This window comes from Equus quagga, chromosome 1 (genome assembly GCF_021613505.1).
Source record: "Equus quagga isolate Etosha38 chromosome 1, UCLA_HA_Equagga_1.0, whole genome shotgun sequence".
NCBI classification, from domain to species: Eukaryota; Metazoa; Chordata; class Mammalia; order Perissodactyla; family Equidae; genus Equus; species Equus quagga.
Genome location: NC_060267.1, coordinates 59,857,589 through 59,879,269, shown reverse-complemented (window position 1 = coordinate 59,879,269; position 21,681 = coordinate 59,857,589). Strand labels below are relative to the sequence as shown.

The 21,681-nt window shown below is 42.4% G+C and overlaps 2 protein-coding genes across 5 annotated transcripts in view; one reads left to right on the top strand and one right to left on the bottom strand.

The window, feature by feature from the left end:
- The window catches only part of GNE (glucosamine (UDP-N-acetyl)-2-epimerase/N-acetylmannosamine kinase), a 40,502-nt gene extending 23,147 nt beyond the window's left edge, over positions 1 to 17,355 (top strand). For all 3 annotated transcript variants that reach the window (XM_046675957.1, XM_046675974.1, XM_046675966.1), the window contains exons 4-12: positions 1,239 to 1,391; positions 3,501 to 3,713; positions 7,097 to 7,184; positions 8,372 to 8,582; positions 10,687 to 10,816; positions 11,166 to 11,387; positions 13,308 to 13,490; positions 16,462 to 16,578; positions 17,120 to 17,355. In XM_046675957.1, the coding sequence (XP_046531913.1) occupies positions 1,239 to 1,391; positions 3,501 to 3,713; positions 7,097 to 7,184; positions 8,372 to 8,582; positions 10,687 to 10,816; positions 11,166 to 11,387; positions 13,308 to 13,490; positions 16,462 to 16,578; positions 17,120 to 17,355 (1,553 nt within the window). The remainder of the gene's footprint in view (positions 1 to 1,238; positions 1,392 to 3,500; positions 3,714 to 7,096; positions 7,185 to 8,371; positions 8,583 to 10,686; positions 10,817 to 11,165; positions 11,388 to 13,307; positions 13,491 to 16,461; positions 16,579 to 17,119) is intronic.
- The window catches only part of CLTA (clathrin light chain A), a 47,913-nt gene that overhangs the window by 2,373 nt on the left and 23,859 nt on the right, over positions 1 to 21,681 (bottom strand). The window contains exon 5 of one of the 2 annotated variants that reach the window (XM_046676002.1): positions 17,603 to 17,736. The exons of the other annotated variant lie outside the window; for it this stretch is intronic. Coding sequence (XP_046531958.1) covers positions 17,616 to 17,736 — 121 coding nt within the window. The 3' untranslated portion in view covers positions 17,603 to 17,615. Of the gene's footprint in view, positions 1 to 17,602; positions 17,737 to 21,681 lie in introns of those variants that run through there. 2 annotated transcript variants of the gene reach the window in all.

Here is a 21,681-nt window from a genome sequence, read left to right as displayed (position 1 = left end):
CTCAACTGCTCCATTAAAGGCTGACATCATTCCTCTGTTCACCAGTCCCAGATGAGCTAATTCATATGGCAGAAATACACACTGTAGCGGGACTAGCTTGTGCCTGCGGTCAGATTGCCACATATACATAGCATTTCCATATCCTTGCCCTGAAGATACTTATTTTATTATTACTCCTCCTCCCAAGTTTTTCTTCTCTTTGAGATAGTTTCTTTCTAATGGCCCTGATTTATGGCTAGTAGATTATCTGAATTTATGTTGATCTTATCCTTCTAGACTATTGCTTCTTATGGATTCTTTTAGGGCTTTAGGTCTTTTTCTTGCTTTGTACAAAAATTTAATAATTATATCATCCCCACTCTCAGTTTATAATATAAGATGGGTCTAATAATTTTTTAAAATAAAATTTTGGAGACTGCAGTCTTTTAAATCAATACTACTGAAGATTCTTAGTAAAAATTATGTTACCATTAAACCATAAAAAATTGCTACTAGTTGAATTCGGAAATTAATGATAAACTTATAGTTCATGATGAAGTTGATCATTAAAATTAATATCACAAAGAAATATATTCTTTCATTAAAAATAAGCAGTGGAGTTCATTTTCAGTTTTATGGGATAATATAGGCTCTCTTGATAAAGGTTTTGTGTTATTTGACATAGCACTGTCTGTTTGAACCTTTTACACTTTGCGCATTTGCTGAGGAACTGTCCTTGGGATCCTAGCCTGGGGATGAGTAAAACCTTTCTAGTTCCTGTGAATAGAGTTAGAAACATTTCCGTTTGTTGAATCTGGTGGGCGATGGTATGGGAAGCTCCTCTGCATTAGATGAAGTATATTTAATGCTCATTCGATCTCTAAATGCAACACATTATTATTCACTAATATGGCTGATAATTCATTAGAAACACTAGTTAGAGATTGAGAAGATTCACATTTTTCTAATGCTTTGAAATATTTTGGGTTTTAAAACGGTGAATTCTGGTGTCTGCTATTTAAAGTTATATACTTTGTTTGTGGTAGCAAGCGCCTTTGTAAGATGTTGTTTGCTGAATCCTTGGACATGTTGCTCTAAGTTCTTATTGTTTGATCCTAATTTGGATGTCCTGCTTAGAGAGTGAATTCCTTAGAATTCTTAAAAGCACAGACTTTGCGGTCTTGCTTTTTAGAATTTGCTTCCTCCTCCTTTAAGATTCGTAACTAATGAAGCAATGTGGTTTGATTTTCTTTAAACAGGTGATGATGTAAAATCTAAAGATTACATTGTTGCACTACAGCACCCTGTGACTACTGACATTAAGCATTCCATAAAAATGTTTGAATTAACATTGGATGCACTTATCTCATTTAACAAGCGGACCCTAGTTCTGTTTCCAAATATTGATGCAGGTAATTGAACTTGAAAATGAAAGTATGCCAGCTACCTGTCCCGTGTTATGTTTCTATTATCTCTTCTTTTTACTGCCCTTCCTATCTTGCTTATCTTATCATTGAAGCCCACTCTATTCTGAAATTTATTCCGATTTTCAAAGGATCATCAATTTTGCAGTAGATCAAAGAGTTTGTGATGTTTTTGTCAAGTTTAGTAGAAACTTAATAGGAAAAAAATAAATACTAAAAAAAGATCTCTCTAATCTCCATTCTAATTCCATGTTTGGTCTTCCCTCCGGTTTCCACCAACAAGAAAATGCAGTAGCCAAGAGACATATACCTTAAAAGGTGAAAGAGTGTCCCTGGGAAAGTAATGGTGCCACTGACCTCAGTAAAATAGCCTTTCCTGTTATTTTGTGTTCTCTTGCATATCTGTGATACCTTAAAATAAGATCGAACTTAAGCGGTCTAGACCTGGAGTCCCCAGCCAGTTGGTCCTGAAGCCTGACATGGTTGATCACCTCCTGGTGGATGGTACTGTCAGCTTTGGTGCTATGAGACCTTAAGCAGGTTAATGGGATGTGATGTATAAGTGAGAAATGCCAGAGTCGGGCCTGACATTGAGGAACCTGCAAATACTGGTTATTATTAGCCAACAACACTCATTGCTGAGCTCTTAGGCATTTTTGGTAAAGGAGGCAGGAACCCTTTTCTGCAGTGCCAAGATGTCGCCATGTTACTCTGAAAGACTCCTTCTCTTAGGGCTTCTTGAATAATCTTTTCTGTTAGGGGAAACAAAGTAGGGTATTAGTTGAAAGAAAAATTAAGAACCCTCAACCCAGATTTTGTCTAGGTAATGTGTCAATATTTCAAAAACCTTAATGTTTATCCTTTTCTAATTCTTTAAAGTTTTGTAAAATATTTGTAATATTATATATCTCTCTTGTTCAATATTCATTGTCAGTTATATTCTGCTTATAATATTCTTTCCTGCTTGTATACACTTTAGAATTAGAGATCCTTTCCCCTAATAAAGGGTCCTAGAATGCCTAAATTATGTCTGCCACTTGCCTCTCCTCCTCACAGGATTTTTGATAAAATACACAAGGAACAATAGGGAAATAAGAATCAGGGCATCACTTTCTCATCATCTGGCTTAGTGCCCAGTTCCTTAAGGTAGGGCTTGCTAGAAAACAGGATTAGTGCCTGTGGTTTAGTCTTAAGGCCAAAGGGAAGCCTTCGCCTGAGCCCAAATCTGAATCTTCTGGTGTGCCCTGCACTACAGTAATTCTGGGTGCTGACTGGCGTGCTCTGGCAGGAGAGAAGTGGCCAGGCCTGTTCTGAGGAGTTAGACCCTGAGTCTATTACCTAGCTTGCCACATAGAGAAAATTCAAGAGAGAGAGAAGGCATGCATGTCCAGCTTCTGTTAAATCAGTGCCTTCCGCCCCTCGGTGAACATCATGGTATGGTTGCTGTCCTGCCTTCTAACCAATCAGATTACCACCTTTGCCTCCCTTGGTAGGCCGTAGCTAGGAAAGGGTGAGCAGAGAGGCATTAAATATTGCCTCTCCCTCATACATATGTAACATTTTTTAAAACCATGCATTTAAAATAAAATAGGAGCCACGGTATCAGAATCTATCTTTATTTTCTTAGAGCTTAGTCCATATAAGTGGGAGTGCTATCCCATTGAGGTATATTGTTGGTGTAAATGTGTGCATAGCTGAGGCAGAGGCTCTCTGATCAGCTGGGTGTGTGGAGCCCGAGACCTTTCCATTTAGGAACTCTCAGCTTAAGAGAGAGACCGTTGGCCTGTTCCAAGCCTCTTAATTGTTAAGGTAAAGGCTTTAACTGGGGCATTCATACATTGTGTTTGCTTTGCTGGGTGCTGTTTGAAAAGTCCCAACTGCTGCTATTTGAAGTTCTTAGATGAGCTGAAGCAGAGAGCTGACCAGACATTTAGATATACATCATTCATGAAAGATCAGTAACTAAAATTACTGTCTCCCTAATAACCAGTGTGAATTTTTATAGGGAGATTTCTTCAAGTGGGGCTATACTTGCCAATGAAAATGGTTTCTTTATCTTATAAACCGTTTAAGAATTGGTTCTCTTCATTTTCACAGGGAGCAAAGAGATGGTACGAGTGATGCGGAAGAAGGGCATTGAGCATCATCCCAATTTTCGTGCAGTTAAACACGTCCCATTTGACCAGTTTATCCAGTTGGTTGCCCATGCTGGTTGTATGATTGGGAACAGCAGCTGTGGGGTACGAGAGGTGGGAGCTTTTGGGACACCCGTGATCAACCTAGGAACACGTCAGATTGGAAGAGAAACAGGTATCTACCCTTGCTTCTATTTCACGTGACTAGGCTTGATACTCATATGAATTATGACAAGGTATGCAGGTATCAGTGCTAGCATATATTTTTATGAACGAGTGAATGAAGTTAATGACCAATTGTAGCCTAAAATCTATAAATAGTACACAGTGATTATCAAATTTTTTTAGGGCTCTACTTATTTACATTTTTATTGTCTTTGTAATATCAGTTAGAGCTAAGAGTTTCTTAATTATCTTTCACTTTCTGGGCCCAGTAGAGTCCCTAAAGGGGGCTTTAGAGCATGGCAATTCTAAGTAAGATGACCCCTTAATAACTCAAGCATAAGTAGGGTTATTATTAATGAATTTGCTAACTGCGCTAGGTCCTGTTAATAACATTAGTCACAGTTCTGATACTATATGTGGAAATGTGTTTCTGTAGCTGATGGAGAATGTGTGCCATTTATGGGAGAAGAGCTGCACTAGAATCAAGGAGATCAGTGCCAGCTCTGCTCCTTCTCTATTCCTCGTAATTGCTACCCTAACTTTCTGTTATCTTTAGACCTTCTGCCCCTTTCATTCCCAACATATTACTTTGCTCCCCACTGCACAGAGAAAATAGAAGCCATCAAATGAAAATTCTTTCAACTTCAGTAATTCATTCATTAAGAAACTATTTAGGGCCAGCCTGGTGGCGCAGCGGTTAAGTTCACACATTCCGCTTCTCAGTGACCCGGAGTTCACAGGTTCGGATCCTGGCTACAGACATGGCACCACTTGGCAAAAGCCATGCTGTGGTAGGCATCCCACGTATAAAGTAGAGGAAGATGGGCACGGATGTTAGCTCAGGGCCAGTCTTCCTCAGCAAAAAGAGGAAGATTGGCAGTAGTTAGCTCAGGGCTAATCTTCCTCAAAAAAAAAAGAAAAGAAAAGAAACTATTTATAAGCACCTACTATGCGCTAGGCACTGGGTTTGGCAGTAAACTAGACTACCAAAGGCTGAGCACTCGTGTAACTTCCATTCTAGTTGGAGGGGAGATAGATGATAGATTAAAAAGAAAGAAAGAAAAAAATCAGAATTTCTGTGTGCTGTGCCAGCTGTAACACAAGGTAATATGATGGGCTACATTAGATTGGATAAGGGAAGGCCTCCTTGAGGAGATGACACTTAAGCTGAGATCTAAATAACAAGGAATCAACTGTGTGAGGATCAGGGAGAAGCAGAGGGAGCAGCCAGTTTGAAGACCCTAAGGTAGGAACAAGCTTGATGTATTTGAGAAACAGAGGGGCCAGCAGAGCTGTAGAGTAATAGGCAAAAGGAAGAGTGATACAAGATTATGTTAGAGGAGGAGGCAGGCCTCTGTGAGCCAGGGTAAATGATCTGGAATTTTTTCTAAGGATGATAGGAAGCCATTTAAGGGAGAGGATGAGACGATATGACTTGCATTTTGGAAAGATCGCTCTGGCTGCGCTCTCCATATATGGAGAGTGGGACGTGGTGGGACAGGAGTGGAAGGAGGGTGACCAGTGAAGGGGTTATTTCAGTTCATATGAGAGACGATAGTGGCTTAGACCACATGGTGGTATTAGAGATGGAGAAAAGTTAGATTTGGGGTTTGTTATTGTATTTGCTGATGCTTGGATGTGAACGGTGAAAGGAAGAAAGCAATCAACAGTAACTCTTAGATGTTTGTTTTGAGCAGTGGGGTTACTCTTTCCTGACATGGAGGATACTGAGGGAGGAACAGATTTGGGAGGGAGTGGAATTAAGAGTTCTTGAATGGCCACGTTAAGTTTGCGATACCTATTAGATACCAAAGTGGACAAGACAGGTAAGCAGCTAGATAGTTCCAGAGAGAGTTTAGTTGGAGATATAAATTTGAGAATGATTGGCATATAGATGGTGTTTAGTTAGGATATCAGTTCTGCTGCTGTAACAGAGAGACAAAATAATAGTGTCTAAGAAAGTTAGATTTTCTTTGTTTCTCATTAGTATGGCAGCTCCACAGTCAAAGACTTTAGGCTTCATTCATCTTCTTGATGGGTGCTGCAACTCTTGCTGTTAAGTTCACATTTTAGCCACTGGGAAGGAGGAGAGGTGAAGATGTCAAGGATGAACAAAGTCACAAGCCTACAGCTAGCTGCATGGGATGCTGAAGAATATAGTCTAGCTGGGTGACCAGACGCCCAGCAAAAAATTCTGTTAGTAGTATGGAGAAAAGATATTGAGGATAATGGCACACTCTGCCAGAGACGATAGTTAAAACCAAAGCACTAAATAAGATTACCCCGAGGAGAACGTGTAAATAAGGAAGAGACTGGAGCCCAGGACCAACCTCTGGAGCCTTAAATATTTAGAGTTCGGGTGAGGAGGGAAGGACCAGCAAAGCATACTGAAAAGGAACTGCCAATGAGGAAAACCAGCAGTGTGAAATCATTAAAGCCCAGAAAATAGTGTTTCACAGAGACGGACGCTGCTTTGAATGCTGCTGAGAGCTCAAATAAGATGTGAACAAAGAATTGAGCGCTGGATTTGGCAACGTGGTCCTTTTTCAAAAGGAGTCTGTGCTTTCTGTGACCACACTTATATAAACACAGGCCCATCCGTCCTTTCCTTCCCTCTCACCTTCTTTACATTGGAGGGCGTGGGGTGTCTGGTCTCTCCTGCCTGTCCACTACCTAACTTTCTACCTGTGTTCTAAATCCCCACCCTTCCTGCCTTCTCAGGACCTGTCAGTCATCCTTTTTCTGCCATGTGTCTTTAGCTTCTTTATCATTGAAACATACCCAGGCCTCTCGCATCTTAAAAACAAAACAGTGCAAAACATCCCCTTCTGTGAGCCCACACCTCTCTCCAGCCACCACTCTTCTGCTCTTCTCCTCTTCTTAGCCAAGTCTGTTGAAAAACATGGCCATTTTCATTGTATTTACTTCCTCACATTGGTCAGAAAATGTATGGAGAAAAAGTGACTGCCTGAACAGCTGACTGGCTCACTGACTAACTGACCAACCTGGCCTGACCAGCTGATTGAACAACTGGCTCAGTAGATGGAAGGCAGTGCAGATGGAAAGAGTGGGCATGGTAGATGGCTAGATGAGTGGTGAGAGGATACTAGATTAATCCAACCTTATTTATTTCAATAAACAAACAAAAGCTTAATTTATTCTCTTTGGGAATAAAGGACCCTCGCGTCCTTAAGTATTTGATATACGGAAATCTTGCTGTGAGTGCTTTAAAGGGTAGAAAGTAGAAAAGTTGATGTTTCTCTAACAGAAGACGACTCATTTGAAGTCCTCTGGGTTTCAGGGTCCATTGTGAGTACAACACACTGCTAATTTCTTTATTCTTTGAATATTCCCACTTCTGAATCATTATAATGTGTCACTGGATTTACTTAGGGGAAAATGTCCTTCATGTCCGGGATGCTGATACCCAAGACAAAATACTGCAAGCGCTGCACCTTCAGTTCGGTAAACAGTACCCTTGGTGAGTATATACCCGTGTAAAAAAAGTGATTTAAAAGGGGAGCTGCCTCTGGCACCATTTTCACTGTTTAATCCTCCTAACAGAGCTCTCATTCTACTTCCCTGGGGTCTCCAGCTGCTGGTGAGACAGGGCTTGCTAAGATACCCTGTATTACTCCACCCAGGGTTCCAATGGAGAATAATGTTTTTATTTGTCTCAGTTAATTAATATAGCACTTCTGCTAGGAAATACTTCTTTAGCCTACTTTGAATTTCTATAAATATTAGAAATTAATGTAACTGGTTTTCTTTAAAAAGTCTAGTTCAGGGGCCGGCCCCGTGGCCGAGTCGTTGGGTTCGTGTGCTCCACTTCAGCGGCCCTGGGTTTCGCCGGTTCAAATCCTGGGCACGGACATGGCACCGCTCATCAAGCCATGCTGAGGTGGCATCCCACATGCCACAACTAGAAGGACCCACAACTAAAAATACACAACTATGTACCGGGGGCGCTTTGGGGAGAAAAAGGAAAAATAAAGTCTTTTAAAAAAAAAAAAAAGGTCTAGTTCAGCATTCTAATTAATTGAGACTGCCCTCCTTTCTATTTCAAATTAATGAGATTTCCCATATTTGAATGTTTTTTTCTGAAAGTAACTTTTTTCCTCTACAGATATAAAGATTAAAAAGCAAAATAAAGGGGCTGGCCCTGTGGCCGAGCGGTTAAGTTTGCACACTCTGCTTCAGTGGCCCAGGATTTCACTGGTTCAGATCCTGGGCGTGGACATGGCACCGCTCATCAGGCCTCGCTGAGGCCGTGTCCCACACAGCACAGCCAGAGGCACTCACAACTAGAATCTACAACTATGTAAAAAAAAAAAAAAAAAGCTAAATAAATTCACTGTCCCAAACTATGTTATATTCTGAAATTGGCTTAAGAGAGAGAATTTTTCTTTGATGATACAGGCATTTTGTTAATGGTATCTCAGGCTGGAATTAGTTGTGTTTCAATCAACAACAGAATCAGATACTGCATTGGTAGTATGCGGGTACTTAGTTACTATGTTGCTGAAGAGATTCAGATGTTATTTTCAAAGGAAGAAAAGCAAACTATTTATTACCCCAAGTCTCAGATTCCATTAATACCATGTTCTCAATATCACTTAATATGTATGAGAGAAGCATTTAATTTAATCTACTTTTTGGATATTACAGTTCAAAGATATATGGGGATGGAAATGCTGTTCCAAGGATTTTGAAGTTTCTCAAATCTATTGATCTTCAAGAGCCACTACAAAAGAAATTCTGTTTTCCTCCTGTGAAGGAGAATATCTCTCAAGATATTGACCATATTCTTGAAACGCTAAGTGCCTTGGCTGTTGATCTTGGTGGGACAAACCTCCGAGTTGCAATAGTCAGCATGAAGGTAAAATAACTCCTAAGGTCTTAACTTTCTATCCTCAGTAATTGATTTTTAAAAAGTATGGTTGGAAGGCAGGGCTAGAAACACACACGAGAGCTTGTAATTATGTCCCCACGGTGTTGACTTTTGGATCCAGTACGATGTTTGTCTCGCTATTTTAGTAATCATTAACATTTTAAAGAAGTAAAATTCTCAGGGAATCCAAGTTAATAGACTTCAGCTGACAATGAGAGACCCCTTAGGCACCAGAGAGGGCTCTTGCCACCCAGGAGATCTGAAATTCCACACCTGGTAACAGCTCGGAGTATGGAGGATGCTTATTACTATCTAGAAGCGCTTCTCCTCTAGAACACGGTTGTAGTTGAGTAGTAGAGCGTACCTTCAATCCCTTAACCAGACCCCATCACCGCAGTGTTGACAGAGGCTGAGAGCCTTCATAAAAACACCAAATTGTCCATGTTAAAATGACCTCTAATGACTTCTTAAAGAAGAATAAACCTAGGAGAAAAACCTTTGTTTGAAATAGTTTAGATGTATCAAGTTTTAGGAGTCCATGAGAAGTAGCAAGGATTTTAAACACAAAGTTGTTTAGGTTAAATAAAGCAAAGCAAAACGAAACGTGATTTTCTCAGGAGAAGCCAAAAGGTCTCCTTTATAGATATTCTCTAAAAAGTATTAATAGAAGAATATTTTCTTAACACAAAATGGTCTATTCCGTATGAATGGCCAACACCCTTTGTAGTGGTGAAATCCTAGAGACATTACTGTTAAAATCAAGAAGGAAAGAAAGATGTTTTCTGCAACTTTAGCTAATGTAATTCTGGAAGTTATGAAGGGAATAAAGCAAAGAACAAACAGCAAAAATGGAGGTTGTGGACAAGGCAAAATAAAAAATAGTATTTATAGACAATATAACTAAACCAAAATCTTGTAGAATTAATAAGACAATTGAATAAAATGGCTAGATATTATGGTAAATATATAAATATCAATAACTTTCTACTTGAATGAAACTGTAGGCAAAGATTCAGGTTTTCCTCTAGGTGAGTGTCTGTCAACCCTGACTACACGTTAACATTAACATTACCTGGAAGCTTAAAAAACTATACAGATGCCTGGCTCTCATCCCAAACTAAGTAAATCGAAATCTCTAGGGGTGGAGGCCGGGTATCAGTATTTGCTCAAAGCTCGCCCAGGTGGTTCTGACGCACAGTGGAGGCAGAGAGGCACAGCTGCAGGTTTGTGTGTAATGCCAGTCTTTACTGGCGCCGTTAGCCCTCGCAGATGGGTGCAGTCCGTTAACAACAAAAGAAAAGAGGCCCTGCTCAGAACAAGAACAGCAAAAACCACTGAGAATCAGCTCAACCAGAAAACTGTGATCTATGTGAAGAAAATTATAAAACTGTACTGTAAAATATAAAGGCTTGAAAAATGTCCTAGATGGGAAGGCTGAGTATTTTTTAAATTTCAGCATTTTCCAAATTGAATTGTAAGTTTAACATAATTCTAGTCAACATCTCAATGGGATTTTTAAGGTTAATCACATTACTCTGAAATCTACTTAAAATAATGCGCAAGTGAGAAGAGCAAAGAAAAATTTTAAAAACAAGAATAATTAGGAGGGACTATCCCTGAATGGTGTTAACACATGCCACAAAGCACAGTAATTTGAACATCGTGGTGCCATACCATTATTGGCTTCAGTCACGGGAGATGTTTAAAGCTTAACTACTTAGGATATTTGCTTAGCTGCTTCAGTATTTAAGCAAGGAAAATTTGTCAATCTCTAAGAGTAAAATATGACCTTTTAATGAAGATACAGATTAGCCAACATTCACCTTACACTTTAAGAGAGGGGCACATCTGGTTGGCTTGGAGTTGTCATTGCTTCAACAGCCATATGCCAGGATGGCTTCCCAGGAAGCTACTTGGGTGTATCCCAGGGCCAGCCCAAGCCAGACGGTGACTCCCTTCCCCAGCAGTCATGTTAATCTGCAGTACTGTCCTACAGCAAAGTCTAATTTATTATGAAAAAGGTCAAAAGATTGACCACATGCTCCTTAGCTAAGACCAGTGAGACAGATCTCATTGTTTTTTTCTCTTTTAGGGTGAAATAGTTAAGAAGTATACTCAATTCAATCCTAAAACCTATGAAGAGAGGATTAATTTAATCCTACAGATGTGTGTAGAAGCTGCATCAGAAGCTGTAAAACTGAACTGCAGAATTTTGGGAGTAGGTGAGACTGTGAATTACATTCCCAAGAAATATTCATTTTAATGTCCACTTTATTGTCTTCTGAGTTCTGATGTGTGACTGAACATCGAGTCACTGTCTGCCCTGTGTGTAGACGGCTCCAGGTCCGATCTGTGGGCCCCAAACATGGGAGAAGCTCCCAATAAACATGGAAGAAGCATTGATGGTACTATGAGTCTGTGGGAAGCTGTGGATTTAGCTCAGAATTGCTTGACTTTTCCTTGCAGTCCTTGGTAGTTTTGTCTTGGGACATCTTGGGTGAATTAAGGTTGGCACACTTTTCTAAGATTTCTCATCAGAATTATTTGCCTTGTGTTTGTGGTGGAGCTCAGGCATTTCCACTGGTGGCCGTGTAAATCCTCGGGAAGGAATTGTGCTCCATTCAACCAAACTGATTCAAGAATGGAACTCTGTGGACCTCAGGACCCCCCTATCTGACACTTTGCATCTCCCCGTGTGGGTGGACAACGATGGCAACTGTGCTGCCCTGGCGGAGAGGAAATTTGGTCAAGGAAAGGGCCTGGAAAACTTTGTGACACTGATCACAGGCACAGGTAAGAGGACTAAGAGAAAGTTGCTTCAGGAGCTTGAGTGTGGGTTGGGGCACGTCTTCAACACGCAGGCAGGCAGTTTACGACTCTGCCTTAGCCTTCACTTCCCCCTTGAGTAGAGCCTGAAGGGGAGCTGCATGTGAGAGTTTAGGCCTGCTCAGGGCTTTTCGGTGTGTGTGCCCTGCCCTGGGCTTGCTGTGACCTTCTGAATTCCCAGGAACTTGTCAGAGCTACTCAGAGCCCTTATTCCCTGAAGCTTCTCATTCCCCAGCTTTTCCTCTTGGTCTTTTTTGGTTAGTATATTGTTTGCCCCAATTGTTATCCATTACTCTAGGCAGCAGAGACTAATAAATATGTTTTGCCTTTAAATGTTTTTGACAAATGCCCCCTGGGTAACCCCCTCAGCCCCAGGAGAGTTCTGAGGCGTGTGAGATAAAGGCAAGCCCTTTGAGCTGGTTCTCCAGGAGCTGCCAAGCAGGTCAAAACAAACCACTACAATTCTTTGAGAATAAGGTTCATCCTGCTCCCTCCAGTACTGCCATCTGTACTGAGGATGGGGTTTGTTGTTCAAGGCCACCGCCAGGCTGCGGAGTAGGTGGCTGATGGGACTACAAAGTACCAGAAAGCTCTCTTAGAATGTTTCAGCTTTTCTTGATTGAGCATTCCCCTGCTTGTTGCAAACTTTTGGTTAGTTTCTAGATTTCCAAAAGAGTTGATTCTGACAGTTTTGCCAGTTTATTCATTGCTTTAGTGGAGAATGGACTTTTGGGGTTCCCTACTCTGCCATTTTTGCTGTTGTCCCAATCTGTTTTTTAAATGAGGAAACAGACCCAGCTAGTAAGTGGTTGAGCCGCCATTTCATCGCAGATATGTCTAACTTCAAAACTTCTGTGCTCTTAAACTCTACATTATACTCCTTCCTCTCTAAGCTGACGCCCTTCTTCTTAGTCTTGGACACAGTCTTAGCAAGCTTGGGTATCATTTCCTAGCTCAGAGCAGATAATGAGCTGCAAATTAGATGGGTGGAGGTTGAGGAATAAGTGCCACAAGAAGTAGTCGAGGGCAGGACAGCTCTAAGAAGCAGAGCCCTCTAAGGCAAAATGCCCTGTACTCCTTAGTAACTCCTAAACTCTGCAACAAAAGACCGTCATTGATGTTCGTGATTACTGAATCAGATTTTTAGACATAGTGGCATTAAGAAGAGGCAAAATCATATTTCATATTCTCTGGTTAAGAAAGTAGGTATATGATAGGTTTGGTGAGATTATCTTATTTCAGGTTTCCCCCAGAGCAGAGTCTGAGACAAGGATTTAGATGCAGGTATTTATTTTGGAGGTGATCCTGGAAAGTGGGAGTGCGGGAGTGGGAAGACTAGAACAGAGTAGGAGGGAAGCCATTAGAGGGTGCATTATCGAAGTTGCCCTGAGGGCAGCAGGGCTGAAATCTACCAGAAGCTCCCAGGAAGCCTGCAGAATACCATCCAGAATTGTCCACTGAATCTCCTGGCTCCTGTCTCGCCTTGGTTGAGGATTGCCTCTGGGCACTGTGCTTGCATGGCTGACTGAGCTCTTAGTGTTGGAGAAGGCCTTGGGGAGAAGATGGGCGATGTGTGTTGGAGGTGGCATCCTGTCATTGCAAGCTGAGTCTGAGCTTGCGTGGAACTGTCCCAGACAGCTGTGGTTGAAATAGTAGTGAGCCAGGCAGATGCGACCCGGAGCATCAGAGGATCTGCTGAAAACATTTTCCCTCCAAAATGCTTCCAGATAAAGTTTTGGTACTTGGTAAGTTTCTGCTCTCTAGGAAAGCAGGCATTGTATAGAACCTCACATTGCAAAGCTTTGCTAAACAGATGAGGCATGGCCATATCATAGTCTTCTGTTTCAGGGGAAGGGGCGCCTTAGTGATTGTTGTCTCTCACCGTAGGAATTGGCGGGGGGATCATCCATCAGCATGAACTGATCCACGGAAGCTCCTTCTGTGCTGCAGAACTCGGCCACCTTGTTGTGTCTCTGGATGGGCCTGATTGTTCCTGTGGAAGCCATGGGTGTATTGAAGCATATGCCTCTGGAATGGCCTTGCAGAGGGAAGCGAAAAAACTGCATGATGGTTAGTTTCTCTCTGCTGAGGAATCAAATAGCCAAATGGTGGACAGGTACTTCAAAGTAGATATTCCAAAGAGAGCCGAACGCTGGAGCCAGAACTTGTAACCTTTTCGATCCCTAGAGGAAAAGCAGAGGCTCTTCCTCGCACTGAAGCTCCCACGTCTCCTGGGTGCGGAGCCATGCTGACACCTCCTCTCCAGTGATGGAGATGGGCCCTGAGCCCCTGGGTAGCGGGGAAGATGTCTTTTATTTTTGTTTTCTCAGCCTCTAGCACAGGGTGGGTACTTAATACACATCTTAATGAAGAATTAAATGGGAGAACATATTAAAGTTTTTGAACTCTGAAAGGTCTACTTGAACTAAAGTTGTTTCTGGACATGTTATAGAAGTTAGGATGGTTTCTAGTCTAATGCAAGAGGGAGTCATTTAATATCAGTATAATAAAGTGTGTCAAGTGCAAGGAGAATGATGGACAAGGAATGTAGACGCATGTAAGAAGGACACCAGCGTTCCCTCCTCGCCCTCTCGAAGCAGGGAAGAGAGCGTTAGGGTGCCATCCTGGGGGTTGAGAGTCAGAGGACAAACAGGATTAGCGAGGCAAGTCTGGATGAGCCAGGGAGCACTTCCAAGCATGGGAAACAGCGGTCTTGGTGCATAAAGGGCAGCGCAGGGCACAGTGTACCAAAGAGGCGGGCTAGGACCAGCAGAGGGTGGAGAAGGCACTGAAAAAGCTCAGGGGAAAGACACGGTCAGATCTGAATTTAGCTTCTTCACTAAACTGTAACTTTTTGTTTTCTGGGGGGAAAATGATACTTGAATGGAGGCTGGTTTTGTGGGACAGTTCTAGAATGACAGGCAGTTTTCTAGGTGGACAGCTTGGGGATTGGGAATATGAGAGGCGGAACAGATTTTGGCAAAAGATGATGGTTGGGTGCTCGTGAGACATCCGGCTGGACAGGTGTTGAAGGCAGCTGGCTACAGGGGTCTGATGCCCAGGAGAGATGACTGGGCTAGAGGTAAGGATTGGGACTCTTTGAGGTGGTAGTTAAACCTAGGAATGGGACTCGGAATGAGGCACGAGTCAGGGATGGAATCTGTGAAACGTCAGCATTTGAGGGGCAGGGAGGAGGACCAGGACAGGGTGAAGTTACAGAAGCCGGAAAGGGAGAGCACTTCAGAGAGCGAGTGGCTGGTGGTGTCAAGGGCTGCTTACGAGTAAGACAAACTCAGAAAAGTTCACTGGCTTTGGCCACGAGGACATCATTTGAAGCCATGAAAACTGTTTTTTAACCTTGTTTTTATCATCACCCCCCTAAGGAGCCTGTTCAGACATTTTTTCCTAATCATGCCACCCCATGAAACTTCAGTATGACAGATATATTGTTTATCTGTTTGTGTTTATGTACCATCGCTATAAAAAGAGTAAGGGTTTTTGCCTGCAAGAACTAATTTTTGCCCCTTGGGGGCAAATACATGTCTTAAGAAGAGGTTCAGGGGCTGCCCCCGCCTTTGGCAGCCCGGGGTTTCACCAGTTCGGATCCTGGGTGCGGACATGGCACCACTCATCAGGCCACGCTGAGGCGGCGTCCCATATGCCACAACTAGAAGGACCCACAACTAAAAATACACACCTATGTACTGAGGGGCTTTGGGGAGAAGAAAAAAAAGTTAAAAAAAGATTGGTAATAGATGTTAGCTCAGGTGCCAATCTTTAAAAAAAAGTAACAGAAAAAAAAAGTTCAGTCAAATAGTGGGAGCAGAAGCCTAACTACATTGAGTAGGAGGGAAGAAGTCCTTTGAGGACATGGAATTTGTGAGCACATGCTGATGGAAAGGACACAGTGGAATGGAAGCGAAGGTTGAGAATGCAAGAAAGGGTGGTCGAGTCCCTACAGTGAGGGCACTGAAGGGCGGGAAAGAGAGGAGCTGCAAAGCCCAGGTGGACGGCCCAAGAAGGGGAAGGAAGGAGCGGAGGCGTGCAAACACAGACGTGTTCATGGTGGAGGCACCTGGTGTGTCCTCCTCCTGCGAGCTCAGAAGTACAGAGACCTCTTGGTAGTGGGGTGAAGGGAGAAGGTCTGAGGAGGCGAAGGCTAAGAAGAGCAATGAGCGAGAATGGGAGAGCCAGCCAGCTAGGGCAGCTGTGAGGGCCCCTGGAACACAGGAGAGCACAGGCTGGTCTCCGGGGAACAGCCTGCACAGTTGAGATTCCTCCCAGCAGGACCCAGGATAAGAGCAGAGGAGGAGGCAGATGCTCCTGGTTGGTGACTGGCAGAGTGACGGTCAGAAGGACAAGGATGATACATAATAGAAATGCCTCCTGTTTATTTAGCAGTTACTCTGGCCAGCACATAGGTACTGTATGTCCATTATTTCATTTAATCCCTAAAAGAATCCTGCTAGGGTGGGTATTGTTACCCCGATTTTATAGAGAAGAGAAACGTATAGAGGTGATGTGACATGGACAGGGTCATGCAGCTAGTAGTGGCAGAGCTGGCCTTAAACCCTGGTCTGTGTCTGTTCCTTAGGGCCTGTAACTTCCTGACAGAGACGAGCGCTGGCAAATAAGGCACCAGTGCATCCGGGGTGGATAAGGAAGGAGATGAAGGAGATGAATGCAGCAGAGTCTGACAATTTGGGGAAAAAACATCTCAAGGACTCTTTGATATGAGTTCTTCAAGTGAGAAGTGAAGAACCTGGAGGGCTGGGGAGGAGGCTGTGGCCAGAGTCGAGGCTTTTCCAGGTGGGGAAGTTCCGGGTGATGTATAACCAGGCAGCAAGAGGGTGGCAGAGGCCTCTGGGGCAATGTATGTAGACTTTCACGGCTGATAAAAAGCTTTGCAAATGTGAAAAGAAAACACTGTCTTCCCACGTGGGGGCTCGCTGCCTGCAGGCGCAGTGGTAAGCTCGGCTTCCCCACAGGGCTGCCGCAGCGCAGTAATGACAGCTTCTCCTCCTCCCCTCTGTTCACACAGAAGACCTGCTGTTGGTGGAAGGGATGTCAGTGCCAAAAGATGAAGCCGTTGGTGCCCTCCATCTCATCCAAGCTGCGAAACTTGGCAACGTGAAGGCCCAGAGCATCTTGAGGACAGGTGAGTGTGCGGTCCTGGGCCGCTCTGCTGCAGGGGGCGGGCCCTCGAGCGCCCGGGGCTCCCACGGGTCCCAGCTTCCCTCAGGACCAGCCCTCTGGAACCGCGTTCAAGGCATTTAGCAGCATTGCCTTTTTAAACAGATTTTTGTTTCGTTTTACAACTACGAAGAAGCTACTTGTTCATTTTATAGGAAATTTAGAGAAATACAGGAGAGTAAGAAAAAGTATCACGTCAGGTTTTACTGTTCAGAGATACCAATTATTAACATTTCCTTCCGGGCTTTTTTTTTTTTTTTTTACATACTTGAGATCGTACAGTATAATATATACAATTTTATACCCAGCTTTTTTCATTTCGAAGTATCATATGATCACTTTCTCATGCTAAGAATACCTCATGGACAGCTTTAAAAGTAGCACTTCCCATTATGCAGTGCGAATGTACTGCCTCTTCCTGGCTGCTAGCCCTTTCCCCCTTCCTCTTTGGCGTTTTTGATTTGGCTCTCCCCCCAAAACTGATTTTAATTTTTGTTTTCCTGTAGCTGGAACGGCTTTGGGTCTTGGGGTTGTAAACATCCTCCACACTATGAATCCCTCGCTCGTGATCCTCTCTGGAGTCCTAGCCAGTCACTATATCCACATCGTCAAAGACGTCATCCGCCAGCAGGCCTTGTCCTCGGTTCAGGACGTGGACGTGGTGGTTTCAGATTTGGTGGACCCTGCCCTGCTTGGTGCCGCCAGCATGGTTCTGGACTACACGACTCGCAGGGTCTACTAGGCCCCCCGGGGGTGGACACGCACCAAGACTCAAGAGCTCCTTAGCGGATTCAGGTTGTCTTGTAGATGAGCATTTCTTGAAAAGCCAATTTGTTATTTAAATTTGATATTTGGCAGGCGACTTTGGCAGAGGAGTTTGCTTTTAGTCTCCCCTTCCAAAGTACCTTTCCCAACCTGCATTTTTGTAGATGATGCTCTTCCTGGAGTCATTTCAGCTCAAACTTTGTAAGTACCAATCACAATCTTCTGTGCCAAAAGGAGCTACACCAGTAGACGAGGGAGCCTCAGGACTCCGCTTCCTAGATGTGCCGCTGGGACCTGCAGGCCTTGCTTGGGATGTGAGCAGGAGCCTGGAGTCTGGATAGTCATCTTTCCTTTCACCCTGAGCACAGATCACAGAAAGGGATCCAGTCAGGGAACAGAAGGAAATCTCACCATGAAAGGCTTATGTAAACTTTTTTTTAAAAACAGCTTTACTGATGTATTTTTTAAGTGCAGAATTTGATAAGTTTTGACATATGTATATACATACCTGTGAAACCGTTACCACAATCAAGACATTGGACATCTGCCACCCCCAAATGTTACTTGTTGAAAGATGTTGTTTGCTATTACTCTCGCAGAACCTTAAGCAACTTTAGACAGGAATCTACAGTGGCCTTAGTGACCTTGTCCTTATCTTCTTAAGGACAGCTGAGAAGCCACTAGGACTTACAGCTTCTGAGAGGAGATTATCTGTTCTAAAAGGATCTTTGCTACTGACAAGCGGATACCTCTCCCTTCAGTAGCTTTTCATACTGTGTGGAATATGACCCTGGAGTGTCTACTAATGTAGCGTTCGTGTCTGTCATACCCAGAGCTCACACCTGTGAATCTGGATTCTGGCTGAGTAAGATTCTGTGCTTTCACTAGTGTCAAGATCCAAAGGCCAGCCTTCTTGCTACCAATTGCAATCTGAAAGAAATACTAATAGCCACCGCTATTAAGTGCCTACTGTATGCCAGACTCTGAACTAGGTGCTTCATATTACATTATTCTAAATTCTCACAACCTGTGAGGTAGGTGTTTTAATTCCCATTTCATAGAACCCCAAACTAAGTTTTATGTGTTTCACTGACATACCTAAAGCTATGTGGCCAGTGAGTCTTAGAGACGCGGTTTGATCCCAGATCCCTCTGTGCTTTTTTGCTAAGCCACATAACCTCTCCTATCAAAAACTTTCAAAACGTGAATATATTCGAATTTCCTTTAGGCTACCAAAAGCTTTAATAAGAATATCTCATTAGCAAATGACTCGATTTATCCTTGACACTCTCAGCGGGGAGTTTAATCAAATTCCTCTATGCTGTGGAAATTTTGCCAGTACATACAGTATTGGTCTACTGACAGCTTTTTAATGGGTACTTTTGGATGATCTAAAGGAGTATATGCATATGTTCTTCAAAATGTTTATTAATTTTAGGAAAACTTGAAGGTTTCTACAACATATTCAGAGTTAGCATATAAAATAAAGTGAAATAATGAATATTGCATGTGAACTGCTTCCTTCCTGGTGGATAAATGTGAAAAGGCGGGTTGGCTGATTGCTAGAACTCTCCTAGTCTTGAAATCATCTTCAGGTCCTGGTTATTGTTGAAACATTCCACGCTGATTCCTGGGAAGGAAGCCAGTCTGCGCGGCCGTCAGTGTCTGGGGTGAGACGGTGTACTGTGAGGGGCATTGTGGTTCTGTGGGGAAATCTGCCACTCTGTACCCTAGAGAACTGCATTGCTCCCAAGTTTCATACCAAATATTAGGAAGGATGGCACTGAATCTAAAACCAAATCTTAGTTTTTATTAAATTCATGGAAAGGCTAAAATATTCCAACATAATTATTATATATGGTTAATCACATCTTAATTTATTTTAATGTAAATATTCTTATGTTACTGTTCTGAGCCAAATTCTAAAGAAAAAATAAATATACTTCCTTGTGGAAATCCTATCACTTTTGTTTTGTTTTGTCCTAATTCACTCACTAGCTAAAAGCATTTCTCTTTCCAGAAGAGATTTCTATTACATTGTTGCAGTGCTTATTTTTTGAAGATCATATACCTTCTTTAAGGCATCTAATATTGATTTCTTAACCAAAAAACCACACTGATAATAGAAAGCATTCTTACATAACATTTAAAAAATATTGCAAAATGATTACCACAATAAACCCAATTAAAATCCATCGCCATATGTAGTTAGAGAATGTTTTTTCTTGTGATGAGAACTTTTAAGCTCTACTCTTGTAGCACCTTTCAAACAGTCTTTTTAAGGGTGGTCGCCATGCTGTACATCACAGCCCCATGACTTATAACTGGAAGTTTGTACCTTTTGACTTTCTTCCATTTCACCCAACCCCCACCCACTGCCTCTGGCAACCACCAATCTGTTCTCTGTATCTGTGAGCTTGTTTTTCTTCAGAGTCTACACAGTGGTCCCTCAGTATCCGTGGGGGAGTGGTTTTAGGAATCCCTGCAGATACCAAAATCCATGGATGCTCCAGTCCCTTATATAACAAGGTGCAGTACAACGAATACAGTCGGCCCTCTGCATCCGCGGATGTGAAACCTGCAGATGTGGAGGGCCGACTGTGTACGTGAGCGCAGATGGTATTTGTCCTTCTCTGACTTCTTTCACTTAGCTTAATGCCCTCAAGCTCCATCCATGTTGTTGCAAATGGCAAGGTTTCATTCATTCTTGTGGCTGAATAATACGTCATTGTCCACAATATACAGTAGGCTTCCCTTTTCCCTGGGGGATTCATTCCAACCGCTGAAACTGCGGATAGTACCAAATCCTATATATACTATGTTTTCTTCCTATACATACATACCTATGATAAACTTTAATTTATAAGTTGGGCAGCAAGAGATTAACAACTAAGAACAATTCTAACTGTACTGAAAGAAAAGTTACGGGACTGTGGTTTCTCTGTCTCAAACTAAACTATCTTACTGTACTGCACTCACCCTTCTTCTTGTGATGATGTGAGATGATCCAAGCCTACGTGATGAGAGGAAGTGAGGGGAATAATGTAGGCATCGTTCTTATGGAGTGTAAGGCCACTACTGACCGGAGGCTCACTGCGCCACCATGATGTCGATGGTTGGGGATCCAACAGAGTGATGATTCACGTCCCAGGCGGGACAGAGCGAGATGGCGCAAGATTTCATCACTACTCAGAACAGCGTGCAATCGAAAACCTAGGAATTGTTTATTTCTGGAATTTTCCATTTAATATTTTCAGACTGTGGTTTACTGCAGGTAACTGAAACCGTGGAAAGTGAAACCACAGGTCAGGGGACTGCTGTACCACATTTTCTTTATCCATCTTGATGGACACTTAGGTGTTTCCATAGCTTGACAACTGTAAATAATGCTGCAACGAACATGGGGATGCAGACATCTTTTCGAGTTAGTTTCATTTTCTCAGGATAAATACCCAGAAGTGGGATAGCTGGATTATATGGTGGTTCTGTTTTTAATTTTTTGAGGAAACTCCATACTGTTTTCCATAGTGGCGGCACCAGTTTACATTCCTGCTAACAGTGCACAAAGGTTGCCTTTTCTCCACATTCTCCCCAACTTGTTTTTCTGATAACAGCCATTCTAACAGGTGTGCGGTGTTGGCTCACTGTGGTTTTGATTTGCATTTCCCCGATGGTTAGGGATGTTGAGCATCTTTTCACCTACCTGTTGACCATGTGTGTCTCGTCTTTGGAAAAATGTCTGTTTAGATCCTCTGCCCATTTTTTAATTGGATTTTTTTTTTCCCTATTGAGTTGTATGAGTTCTTTATAGATTTTGGATATTTATTAACCCCTTATCAGATATGATTTGCAAATTTTTCTCTCATTTACTAAGTTGCCTTTTCATGTTATTGATGGTTTCCTTTGCTGTACAAAAATGTTTAAGTTTGATCTAGTCCCACTTATTTATTTTTGCTTTTGTTGTCTTTGCTTTTGGTATGAAATCCAAAAGATTATCACCAAGACCAGTGTCAAGGATCTTATTGCCTATGTTTTCGTCTAAGAATTTTTCAGGTCTTACCTTCAAGTCTTTAATCCATTTTGAGTTAATTTTTTTGTGTGGTATAACACAGTGGTTCAGTTTTTCCAACTGTCCTTTCCTGACTGTATCTTCTTGGCTCCTTTGTCATAAATTAATTGACCATATATGCGTGAGTTTTTTTCTGGGCTCTCTATTCTGTTCTGTTGATCTGTGTGTCTGCTTTTATGCCAATACCATCCTGTTTTGATTGCTATAGCTTTGGAATATAGTTTGAAACCAGGG